This window comes from Diceros bicornis, chromosome 7, assembly GCF_020826845.1.
Source record: "Diceros bicornis minor isolate mBicDic1 chromosome 7, mDicBic1.mat.cur, whole genome shotgun sequence".
Lineage (NCBI taxonomy): Eukaryota > Metazoa > Chordata > Mammalia > Perissodactyla > Rhinocerotidae > Diceros > Diceros bicornis.
This window is the reverse complement of record NC_080746.1, coordinates 68,085,320-68,098,111: the sequence shown is the minus strand read 5'-3', so window position 1 is coordinate 68,098,111 and position 12,792 is coordinate 68,085,320. Positions and strand designations below refer to the sequence as shown.

Below are 12,792 nucleotides of genomic sequence, written 5' to 3'. Positions count from 1 at the left end.
TGTTCTGAGGCAATTCAATAACACATCCAGTGATCCTACAGAAAACAGAAAATCCTCCCTCAGCCCTCTTTCCTCCCCTCCAATTTTCAATTAGACAAGTTCAAGTGTATGTGAGGCCAGTTGTCATTCTCATCCCTGGGGGCTACAAGTCCCTTCACTATGTATACACGTGCTCAGTAGGTTTCCATAAAAACAGGGAGTTTGAGAACTGGGCTATTTCTTGGAGCAAAGCAAACACTGATTTAGAGACAATGTTATATAAGCAAAATCAAATGTCTTTACTTTTATGCATATTTTGAAAAACATTAAATAATAACCTAAAGTAAAACAGCAAGAAAGGTCTTAACAGAAATAAGTTGGGGACACTCCTCTTCCTCTCTTCCCCACTAATTTTGACACCCCAGAGTATCTTCCAAATATCTCAAAGGGTGTCCCCAAATTATCAAAACAAAATTAAGTTAAACTGAAACTATTTAAAATTACCATATGCAATACAGTGTCTTTAGAAGGGGTATAGTTGCTAGGTGCTCTAACTGTGAGGTTACAAATTGCTGATATTAACCAATGCGCTGTATATGAGACACATACCTTTAGAATTGTGTTGTATATAAGCGGTAGAACCATCTGCAAGTGTTACTGCTTGCAAGCTTACACCTTCCATATTTTCTAAATTGTCACCATCTATTATAAAAAAAAAAATAGTTATTTTCTTTAGATAACTATCATATGTGCATGCTATTTAAATTAAATTTTTTTAAATGAAAATTAGGCAAAAGGCAGATTGCTTAACTTAGACTCAAATGGGATTTCTTCTAGCAGTTACAAAAAATATTTCCCTGCCCTACTGTACCCAGCATCCACACCCAGGTAAAAATGCTCACAGAAAGGCTCAGCTTTGTGTTGTCTTTAGCTAAACAAGGAAGAAGGAGGTAAACACAGTGTTGTAAATTTTCATTTTCCCTTAAGGTAAATATTTCCAAACCTACATGATCCCTTCAAACAAGACTGCTCACCTGCCACAGTTACTGCCTCTGTCAGGCACAGGGTAACATGCTGAGCTTCCATTCCTCCTCCAGGAAACTCCGTCATTCCCTGAGAATCTCGATTTATTTGGGCTAACAACATTTTCTACCTTAAAAGAAAATATAGGCAGTTGAGAACAAAGAATGATGCATACAAAATAAAAGTTACAAAGAATATTATGAACCACAAAAAATTGCTAAAGAAGTACATGATGTTTGAAATAAGCTGAAATCTCACTTAATAGGATTAAGTGTACTAACAGGTAAAAGTATTAACCTAAAGTCCAAGGCATGGTTTTCATAATTCATCAGTAAACTATTGAGCACAGTGACAAGTCTCGGCTATCAGTTTTGTACCATGTCTAAAATTTCCATAATTAGAGTTCTTTGGGTTTAACATGGTTGAAGATTCCCACTTACAATCCATCAGCAATCCTGTCGACTCATCTTCAGAAATCTATCCTAAATCTGGCCACTTCTCACAACCTTCGCCAGTACTTCCCTGATCCAAGCCACTACCATCTGTCACCCATTACTGCAATAGCATCCTAACTAGTCTCCCTGCTTCCACTGTGACTCCCCACAGTCTCAACACGGTAGAGCACCCTTTTGAAGGGAAAAGTTAGATCATGTCCCTCTTCTGCTCAAAACCTGCTGATGACCTCTCATCAGAGTAAAGCCAACAGTCCTTACACTGGCCTATGAGGCCAAGGATCTCATCGGTCATTTCCTACTACTCTCCGTCTCATTCATTCCACGTCAGCCACGCTGGTATCCCTGCTTGTCCTCAAACATACCGGGTGTTCTCCTGCCTCAAGACCTTTACATTTGATGTTCTGAAACATTTTTCCCAGTATCTTCATTACTATTCCCTTGTCGTCGTCGTCGTCTTTTTTTTTCTTAGTTTTATTTATTCATTTATTTTTTTGTGAGGAAGATCAGCCCTGAGCTAACATCCATGCTAATCCTCCTCTTTTTGCTGAGGAAGACTGGCTCTGAGCTAACATCTATTGCCAATCCTCCTCCTTTTTTTTTTCCCCCAAAGCCCCACTAGATAGTTGTATGTCATAGTTGCACATCCTTCTAGTTGCTGTATGTGGGACGCTGCCTCAGCATGGCCGGAGAAGCGGTGCGTCAGTGCAAACCTGGGCCGCCAGTAGCAGAGCGTGCGCACTTAACCGCTAAGCCACGGGGCCAGCCCTCCCTTGTCTTCTTCAAGTCTTTGTTCAATGTCACCTCAACGAAAGCTTCCTTGTTCACCTCATTTCAAACTACACCTCCCACCCCTCAACCATGATATACCCTATCCTTTTTCCCTCCTTTACATTTCCGCATAGTACTTACTATTTGACGTATGATGCATATTTATTTATTTTTTTAAATTTTATTTATTTTTTCCCCCAAAGCCCCAGTAGATAGTTGTATGTCATAGCTGCACATCCTTCTAGTTGCTGTATGTGGGACGCGGCCTCAGTATGGCCGGAGAAGCGGTGCAACAGTGCACGCCCGGGATCCAAACCCGGGCCGCCAGCAGCGGAGCACCAGCACTTAACCTCTAAGCCACCAGGCCGGCCCGATGTGTATTTATTTATTTTGTTTGTTTCTTATCTATTTTCTCCTCCACTAGAACGGACAGGAATTTTTATTTGTTTTCTCACTGCTGACTCAAGTGCCTACAAAGTGCTTAGCACATAGTAGACATACAATAGGTGCTGAATAAATGGATGAATGAGTGGCTCCTCTACCAATCACCCCCAAACCCCATTCCTCCCTTCTCCCACCTCCAGGTCCCATCACCTCTGTGGGCCCTAAGTTGTCTCAAACAGGAGTTGGGATAACTTAGCTGCCTTGAGCCAGGGAACTGGGCCAGAGGATCTCTTGAGGACCTTTCCAGGTCTAAAGATCTGATTTTAGTGTCGATATTTAAAAGAACAATATGCAGAGAGTAGTAATAATTTGCAATTGTATTTATGTTTAGGACTACTTGAAGATTTTTGGTTTTTTTATTAATTTTTTTATTGATGTCATAATAGTTTATAACATTGTGAAATTTTAGTTGCACATTATTGTTTGTGAGTGACCATATAAATGCATCCCTTCCCCCTTTATGCCCACCCCCCAACCCCCTTGCCCCTGGTAACCACCAAACAGCTCTCTCTGTTCATGTGTTAGTTTATCTTCCACTTATGAGTGAAATCATGCGGTGTTTGTCTTTCTCTCTCTGGCTTATTTTGGGTGACATAATACCCTCCAGGTCCATCCATGTTGTTGCAAATGGGACGATTTTGTCCTTTTTTATGGCTGAGTAGTATTCCACTGTACATATATATACCACATCTCCTTTATCCAATCACCAGTCGAAGGACGCTTGGGTTGCTTCTACTTCTTGGCTATAGTGAATAATGCTGCAATGAACAGAGGGGTGCATAAGCCTCTCTGGATTGTTGATTTCAGGTTCGTTGGATAGATACCCAGAAGTGGGATAGCTAGATCAGAAGGTATTTCTATTTTTAATTTTTTGAGGAATCTCCATACTGTTTTCCATAGAGACTGCACCAGTTTGCATTCCCACAAGCAGTGAATGAGGGTTCCCGTTTCTCCACAACCTCTCCAACATTTGTTTTTTGTCTTGGTGATTATAGGCATTCTAATGGGTGTAAGGTGATATCTTAGTGTAGTTTTTATTTGCGATTAGTGATGTTGAGCATCTTATCATGTGCCTACTGGCCATCTGTATATCTTCCTTGAAAAGACATCTGTTCATATCCTCTGCCCATTTTTTGATCAGGTTGTTTGTTTTTTTGTTGTTCAGCTGTGTGAGTTCTTTATATATTATATATTATGGAGATTAACCCCTTGTTGGATACATGATTTGCAAATATTTTCTCCCAGCTAGTGGGTTGTCTTTTCATTTTGATCCTGGTTTCATTTGCCTTGTAGAAGGTCTTTAATCTGACGAAGTCGCACTTGTTTATTTTTGCTTTTGTTTCCCTTGCCCAAGTAGACATGGAATTCAAAAAGATCCCTTTATGACCGATGATAAATACTGTACTACCTATATTTTCTTTCAGGAGTTTTATAGTTTCAGGTCTCACCTTCAGGTCTTTGATCCATTTTGAGTTAATTTTCGTGCATGGTGAAAGGAACCAGTCTACTTTCATTCTTTTGCATGTGGCTGTCCAGTTTTCCCAGCACCATTTATTGAAGAGACTTTCCTTTCTCCATTGCATGTTCTTAGCTCCTTTGTCGAAGAGGAGGCGTCTGTAGATGTGTGGTTTTTATTTCTGGACTTTCAATTCTGTTCCATTGATCTGTGTGTCTGTTTTTGTACCAGTACCATGCTGTTTTGATTACTATGGCTTTGTAGTATGTTTTGAAGTTAGGGATTGTGATGCCTCCAGCTTTGTTCTTTTTTCTCAGGATTCCTTTAGCTATTCAGGGCCTTTTGCTGCCCCACATGAATCTTAGTATTCTATGTTCTATTTTAGCAAAGAATGTCATTGGGATTCTGATTGGGATTACACTGAATCTGTAGATTGCTTTAGGTAGAATGGACATTAAGATTTTTGTTTTAAAAACACTATAAACTGTACAGTCTTTGGACTAAAGCCAGGGACTGTGGTTTAGACTCACATAAAGGTATCAGTGCTGTGATAAAAGTCAATCAAGGGCTGACTTTTCAAGGATTCCTGAAAGATTCATAACCTATAACTGTTCATAGAGTAGACTGAAACTATAACACTTCCTTGCTACTTCTAAGGGATAACAATGAGAAGCCTCAAAGTCACACTGGTACTCTGCTGCTAAGACCCCTGATGATGAAAAAAAAAAAAAAGACCCCTGATGAGTATACAATTGGGACAGGCTAATTTTCAGAAGAAGTACTGTCACTACGTAACAGAAATAAGATAAGGAAATGGAAGGGAAAACTCCTACAAAGATGTAGCAAGCATTGTATGATTTTTGCAGTATTCACCTAGGATATGAATTTTGAAAAAGGCAGATTACAAGGTAACTTGGGTCATGATGTTAAGAAATGTCTAAGGTTTGATAGTAACTCAAGTATTTGTCCTTTTCATTCAATTACTTATAAATCTCCAAATAACTACTAATATATGGCATCAACAGGTAACTGACATACCTGCAATAAATAGAAGTTGTCTTTTGTCTGAAAGTTGGTTAACTGTTAAATTTCTTTAAGAAGCCTTCAGGAACTATAGCTTTGATCCTAATGGAAAAAAATCTACACTACTTGAAATATGAAGAGACAATTGTTTCCCGGACACAAGCTGCTGGCAAATATATCGGGTAGTGAAGGGCGAAAGGACTCAGAGGAGTTCAACTGGGCACTACAATTACCAGAGATAATAAGCGATGACAGGTACACAGCCCACCTTATTTTTAAAGTTCTCAAAAAAGACTCTGTGATACAATTAACGCCTTTGTTAGAAAATGATCAAATGGGGAAAATATGATAGTGAGAAAAGGAATAAACAAGCCAGAGATCAAACACTCTAGAGCTGCTCACACCATATCCATCATCATGTCTTGGTTATTTCTGTCACCAACATTTTCAGGTTGTGTGAAAATGAGCATGTGAGATACACACAACATCTTTAGAAAGGGCCACCTTGTGAAAGGTAGTCAATTTCATGGGCTTTAATAATGAATCATGGGCCAAAATCAGACACAAAGGAGGCTGTCCTGAAGCACTATAGGAATCTCCAATGAAGACATAACATGTAAAGTTCCTGCCTTTCTGGAAAATGATGATGTATGTTAGCATAAAGAAAAGAAAAAAAACACACTATAGAAATGTAGCAAATGTTATATCCAGAATATATAAAGAACTTCTACAACTCAACAACAAAAAATAAATAATCCAATTAGAAATTGGATAAAGGACTTGAATAGACATTTTTCCAAAGAAGATATACAAACGGCCAATAAGCATATGAAAAGATGCTAAATATCACTAATCATCACGGAAATGCAAATCAAAACCATAATGAGATATCACCTCATACCCGTTAGAATGGTCACTATCAAAAAAAAAACCACCCAAAAAACAAACAGAAAATATAACAAGTGTTGGTGAGGATATGGAGAAATTAGCAGTCTTGTGCGCTCTTGGTAGGAATGTAGAATCATGCAGCTGCTATGGAAAACAGTATGGAGGTTTCTCAAAAAATTAAAAATAGAATTACCATATGATGCAACAATCCCACTTCTGGGTATATATCCAAAAGAATTGAAAACAGGATCTCAAAGGGATTTGCACTCCCATTTCACTGCAACACTATTCACAATAGCCAAGAGGTGGAAACAACCTAAACATCCATCAGTGGAAGAATGGGCAAAGAAAATATGGTATATATATACACAATGGAATATTATTCAGCCTTAAGAAAGACGAAAATCCTGTCATATGCTACAACATGGATGAACCTTAAAAGACATTATGCTAAGTGAAATAAGCTAGTCACAAAAAGACAAATACTGCATGATTCCACTTATATGAGGTATCTAAAGCAGTCAAACTCTTAGAAATAGAAAGCAGAATGGTGGTTGGCAGGGACTAGGGGGCAGGGGAAAAGGGGAATTATTGTTCGATGGGTAAAGAGTTTGTTTTGCAAGACGAAAAAGTTCTAGAGATCTGTTGCACAACAATGTGTATATAGTTAACACTACTATACTGTACATTTAAAAATGGATAAGATGGTGTTTTTTTACCATAATTAAAAAAAAAAGATTTGAACACATATGGCAAAATGTTAGGATCTGTTAAAAGCTGAGTGGTTACATGGGTGTTCATTCAATTACTTATACTCCTCTTTATGTTTGATAGATCTCATAATTTTAAAGTGAAAAGTATCTAAAATTATTGGCAAGAAGAAAAAGAATGTCTGAAAATTGATAGTTAAAATTAGTAACCAAACACTAGCAGACTTTATCTCTTCAAAAAAAAAAATCAGTGTTTCTTCAGCAGTTTGAATCTACATCAGACTAATATTTTTAAATGTGAAGCCCTTAGATATTTCAAGTTTGGTGTAGTTTGTTAGAGACAATTATTACCACAAATTATTACAAAAACATAAATCTAATGGTCCAGGTATAAAAGCAAGAACTCCAAGTGCAAGTAATCTTTATTGTGATAAGAAATGATACAGGGCCGGCCCCGTGGCTTAGCGGTTAAGTGCGCGCGCTCCGCTACTGGTGGCCCGGGTTCGGATCCCGGGTGCGCACTGACGCACTGCTTCTCCAGCCATGCTGAGGCTGCATCCCACATGCAGCAACTAGAAGGATGTACAACTATGACATACAACTATCTACTGGGGCTTTGGGGGAAAAAAAAAAGGAGGAGGATTAGCAACAGATGTTAGCTCAGAGCCAGTCTTCCTCAGCAAAAAGAGGAGGATTAGCATGGATGTTAGCTCAGGGCTGATCTTCCTCACAAAAAAAAAAAAAAAAGAAAGAAATGATACAAAAAGAAATCAAGATTAACAAATCTTCGATGTCTCTTTGCATGGAGCTACACATACCAGGCCTTCAGAAATTGTCAAGCTCAGATCCTAACCTCAGGCCGGTTTCACCTAAACATTTAACAGAGCTAGTTCTATTATCTGCTCTCAATTCCAAATTTTCCTTACAAGTTTACTACTATAAAAAGTTCTTCTCTTGGGGCCGGCCTGGTGGCGCAAGCGGTTAAGTGCGTGCGCTCCGCTGCAGCGGCCCGGGGTTCGCCGGTTCGGATCTTGGGCGTGCACCGACACACTGCTTGTCAAGCCATGCTGTGGCGGCGTCCCGTATAAAGTGGAGGAAGATGGGCACAGATGTTAGCCCAGGGCCAGTCTTCCTCAGCAAAAAGAGGAGAATTGGCACATGTTAGCTCAGGGCTGATCTTCCTTACAAAAAAAAAAAAAAAAGTGCTTCTCCATTTAAGCCCGGTATTTGTGCTGGATTTTAGGGCATCTCCTAACCTGGAACGAGGAAGTTCTTTAGTACAGTATCATAAAAATAGTGGGCTATCCTGTACGTTTGCAGTTTGCTGATTCAGTTACAGTGCTTTGATCAGCGTTTGTGGAAAACTGTCTTTCAAATCTCTTCAGTTTTATTTAAATACACCCAGGGACTAAGCATGTTCCATTAATGAAATGTAATTCAGTTAAGTACAGAGTGGTTAGAATGCGCCGGCAAATGAGGCCAAGTTTTCATAGGGTCCACAGGATGCTAACAGGTAAAATGTAGGGATAGAGTTTATACTACCACTTTTAATTGGGCAGTAGAATATGCTATTGGATGGGTGAAATGTTGCAACTTGAAAGCTTTGCCAAGTTCCAGGACCATTCAGAAACTGAGTGTTTGAAACTGACTGGCAGGCAGTTGAGATAAGACCTAGGAGCCTAAAGCTAAAAATACTTGTGAGAAGAAGAGGTGAGAGAAGAGACAAGAATTTAGACACGAACATCTGGGTGTAGTCATCAGGAAGGTCAATTTTAGTAACAGATGGATCTTAACTGAACCGTTGTGTGAAAAAGAACTTAAAAAGAAATCTCTTTCAGACCTCAACAACAAAGTAGCACTAACACCATGGCTTGGTAAGGGCACACTCCCATAGAGCAGTTTGCTCAGCATGCCCTGGTTTGCTTCCACTGAGGCTGGGGAGTTGGAGAAACAGAAGCAGCAGGAGAGAGGGGTTCTGACATATTCAAACACCACTTCTAACATTGCTCCGTTAAAAAGGCATAAAGTCATTTCAAAATTGCGATGCTAGATTGTACTTTATTTCCCCCAAGACAACACTGTATACGTTAATATTTTATTACCCAAATTGCTCATCTTGTCACCGGTAAGTGAAGCAAAGCACTGTTAAACAATTACGAAAATTACAGAGGGCATTCTTGACTCAAAATTCTTTAACAAAATAGATCCTTTGTCCAAAAAGTGCCCTAAATAGGTCACTAAACATGGATAGTTAAAACACATACCTCTAGTCAGAAATAACTGTTGGGTAGGTCTCATGTTTACAATGGCCATGAAAACCCTATGAATAGCAGTGGAGCACTGTCTGATTGATATAGCGCCAGAACGTGGGAGGATGGCGCAAAAAGGCCAGGCAGGGGCCGGCCCCGTGGCTTAGTGGTTAAGTGCGCTCGCTCTGCTGCTGGCGGCCCGGGTTCGGATCCCAGGCACGCACCGACGCACTGCTTCTCCGGTCATGCTGAGGCCGTGTCCCACATAAAGCAACTAGAAGGATGCACAGCTATCACATACAACTATCTACTGGGGCTTTGGGGGAAAAAAATAAATAAATAAAATTAAAAAAAAAAAAAAAGACCAGGCAGGGTTCCGCTCTGCTGTACACAGGGTCGCTAGGAGTCGGAATCCATCAATGGTACTAACAACAACAACATATTTACAAAGCACTTTTCAGATCTAATAACTTATTTGATAGTGTTAAATGGAATAGTCCTGAAGGGCCATAAAAGTTCTTTGGCTCTGAACCCTCCTCTGAACCCCCAAAACTGTCCAGCAAACTTATGTTTCTTTGTTTCTTCATGGTGACTATTTAAAATATCTTCTATTTGCCTCAAACCTCCAACCCACCACTCCCTCTCCTGCCAGGCCCCGCCCCCTGCCCCTGCCACCTCATTTTCAGCAAATTAATCAGCCCCCAACTTCACAGAAAATATAGAAATCATCAGAGAGGAATTCTCTGCCAACAAACCTATCACTTGACTGCATTTCCACACATTTCTTCCTTCTCTCCTACCATATTACCATCCTACAAGGTAAGACTAACCCCTCCAATCTATACTCCGCATTTCATCTGTCTTTCCTCCTTAGGGATCTCAGGAATCTCTTCTACAAACGATCCCTCTCTCTTTCCCAGTTCCTTCCCATCAATTAATTAAAAAACAAAAATAAAATCAAACAAAATCTCGCCTGTGACCCAGTTACTAGTCTCTCTTTCCTCCTTATCACAGCTAGATTTCCTTAACAGTTGTTACTAAGAATACTTTCTGATTTCCCACTACCTAATCTGTCTGGTTTCTGTCCCTAACTCTATTGAAACTGCTCTGGCTGGTCACTAATCTCCACTTTAACATAAAGTTCAATGGCCACTCCTAGGTATTTACCCAAGAGAAATGAAAATATATGTCCACAAAAAGACTTGTACAAGAATGTCCATAGCAGTTTTATTCACAATAGTTCCAAACTGGAAAGAATCCAAATGTCCATCAATAAAAGAATGGATAAAGAAATTGTGATAAATTCATACAATGGAATATTACCTAGCAATGAAGAAGAACAAACTACTATGCATATAATAACACTGATGAATCTCAAAAATACTATGCTGAGGGAAATAAGCCAGACACAAAATAATATATATATATGTATAGTATTATTCCATTAATATAACATCCAAGGACAGGCAAAATTAATCTACAGTGGTAGAAATCAAAATGTGGTTGCAAAGTTGGAGGATTGACTGGAAAGGGGAACAAGGGAATTTTCTGTGGTGATGGAAATGTTCTACATTTTCTTTCAAGTGAGGATCATTTGGGTGTACACAACTGCCAAAACTCATCAAATTGAACACTGAAGGTTACACCTCAAATTTTTTAAAAGTTTAAAAACTGACCAATTGTGATCATAGTTAAACATTAAAAAAATATGTGATGGATACTTTTCAGTCTTTCCCTACTTGATTTGATACCACTGACCTTTATCTTCTTCTTGGAACACTCTCTTGCCTTGGCTTCTGTGACATCCACATGCTCCTGGTTTTCTCCAACTTCTTATTTAATCCTTTTCAGTTTCTCCTATGGGTTCCTAAATATTGAGGACCCTCAAGTTTCTGTCCTAGTTCATTTTTTCATTTTATGCACTCTTCCTCTTGGGCAATCACATCCAATTCCACGGCTTCAAAGATCTCTGGAATTTATAAGCTCTCTAAAATCTATCTAGTCCTTTCTCTTAAGGGCTCCTGATCTATATATCTAACTGCTTACTGGCCTTGATGACCTCCGTGGTCCACAGCTACCTCCATCTCAACAGAGTTTCTCACAAAATTCTCCTTTTGTATTTTCTACCTCAGTGATAAATGCAATCACCAACCCAATAACTCAAATCTCCCTTATCCTCTAACCAATCACTAACAACTATCACTCTACTTCCTAAATATCTGTCAAATCCATTCACTTCTCCTATCAGACTGTCTTAATTCGGGCCACCATCATCCACTTAGATTATTACATTGGCCTCCTAAAATCCACTCCTAACCTCCTCCAATCTAATCTCCACAGCACAGTCCAAGTGCTTTCAAATACAATCACAGCATTTCTCTGTCTCAAAACCTTTAATACTTTCCTATTTCCCCATATAATCCAAATATCATGCTCTAGACTCTACTAACTTCTCCAGTAGGGTGGACAACCATCCTGGTTTGCCCAAGACTGAGGAGGTTCCCATGACATGGGACTTTCAGTTTTGTTTTTTTTGGGGGGGGGACTTGGTTTTAAAACTGGGATAGTCTTAGGCAAATCAAGATACTCTTTCAGTCTTGTTCTAGCCACAACCTCCTCACACTCTATACTCCAGCAATATTGAGAAAATTAAATTCTAGTAGTTAGTGATGCTAATATCATTTAATAATATTAATAAAAATATTAATAATACTATTATATAGAAAATGATAATAACAACTAACCCTTACATAACACTTACTATATACCAGGCATTATTACTACCTCATTTAATCCTCCTAGCAATCCTATGAATTAAGTGCCATTTTTTTTTTTTTGCTGAGGAAGATTTGCCATGAGCTAACATCTGTTGCCAATCTTCCTCTTTTTGCTTGAGGAAGATTCGCCCTGAGCTAACATCTGCGCCAATCTTTCTCTATTTTGTATGTGGGTCACCGCCACAGCATGGCCGCTGACAAGTGGTATAGGTCCACACCTGGGAACCAAACCTGGGCCACCAAAGCGGAGCGTGCCAAACTCAACCACTGGGCCACAGGGCTGGCCCTTCAGTACCATTTTATACCAATTTTGCGGATCAAGAAAATGAAGTTCAGAAAAGTTAAATGATGTCCTTAACTTCACAACATAAGTGGCAAAGTCTACCTTCTAACCATTTGGCCCAACAACTCTTACATGAGCTACTGGATTATTTGCCACTCTCAGAACAGCCCAAGGTGTCTCTTGCATCTGGGCCTCTAAACATTGATTGCTATTCACACCATCTAGAATACTCCTCCTCCTCTCTTTACTTGGCTAAATTCTTCTGGTCTCAGAATCCACCAGAAAGCTTTACCTGATCTCCCCAAATTGGGTCAGAATGCTTTAGATGTATTTCCCATGATACTCTGTCTATACCCTTATTGTAACACTTTATCAGAGTATACTTTAATTACCTCTTTTTCTCCAGAGTGGAAGCAGTATATCTACAGAAATTAGCTACTAGAACAAAATATCTAAGGAGGATGTCCCTACAGGTAGATTAGAAAGTGTGGGGTATACTAGGAAGGAGTGCTTATAAGAGGTAGTATAACATTATACTTAAGAATGAGGACTCTGGGGGCCAGCCCTGTGGCATAGTGGTTAAAGTTCAGTGCACTCAGCTTTGGCGGCCCAGGTTCACAGGTTTGCATCCTTGGCGTGGACCTATACCACTTGTCAGCCATGCTGTGGCGGTGACCCACATATAAAATAGAGGAAGACTGGCACAGATATTATCTCAGGGCTAATCTTCCTCAAGC

General features: G+C 39.5%; 1 protein-coding gene across 3 annotated transcripts in view; it reads right to left on the bottom strand.

Moving 5' to 3' along the window:
* ZNF143 (zinc finger protein 143) overlaps nucleotides 1-12,792 on the bottom strand; it is a 62,805-nt gene that overhangs the window by 36,508 nt on the left and 13,505 nt on the right. For 2 of the 3 annotated variants that reach the window (XM_058545960.1, XM_058545962.1), the window contains exons 2-3: nucleotides 1,014-1,132; nucleotides 589-681 (exon numbers count right to left, since the gene is read on the bottom strand). In XM_058545960.1, the coding sequence (XP_058401943.1) occupies nucleotides 589-681; nucleotides 1,014-1,125 (205 nt within the window). In that variant the 5' untranslated portion in view covers nucleotides 1,126-1,132. Of the gene's footprint in view, nucleotides 1-588; nucleotides 682-1,013; nucleotides 1,133-9,010; nucleotides 9,173-12,792 lie in introns of those variants that run through there. The other variant, XM_058545961.1, reaches the window with a different exon arrangement.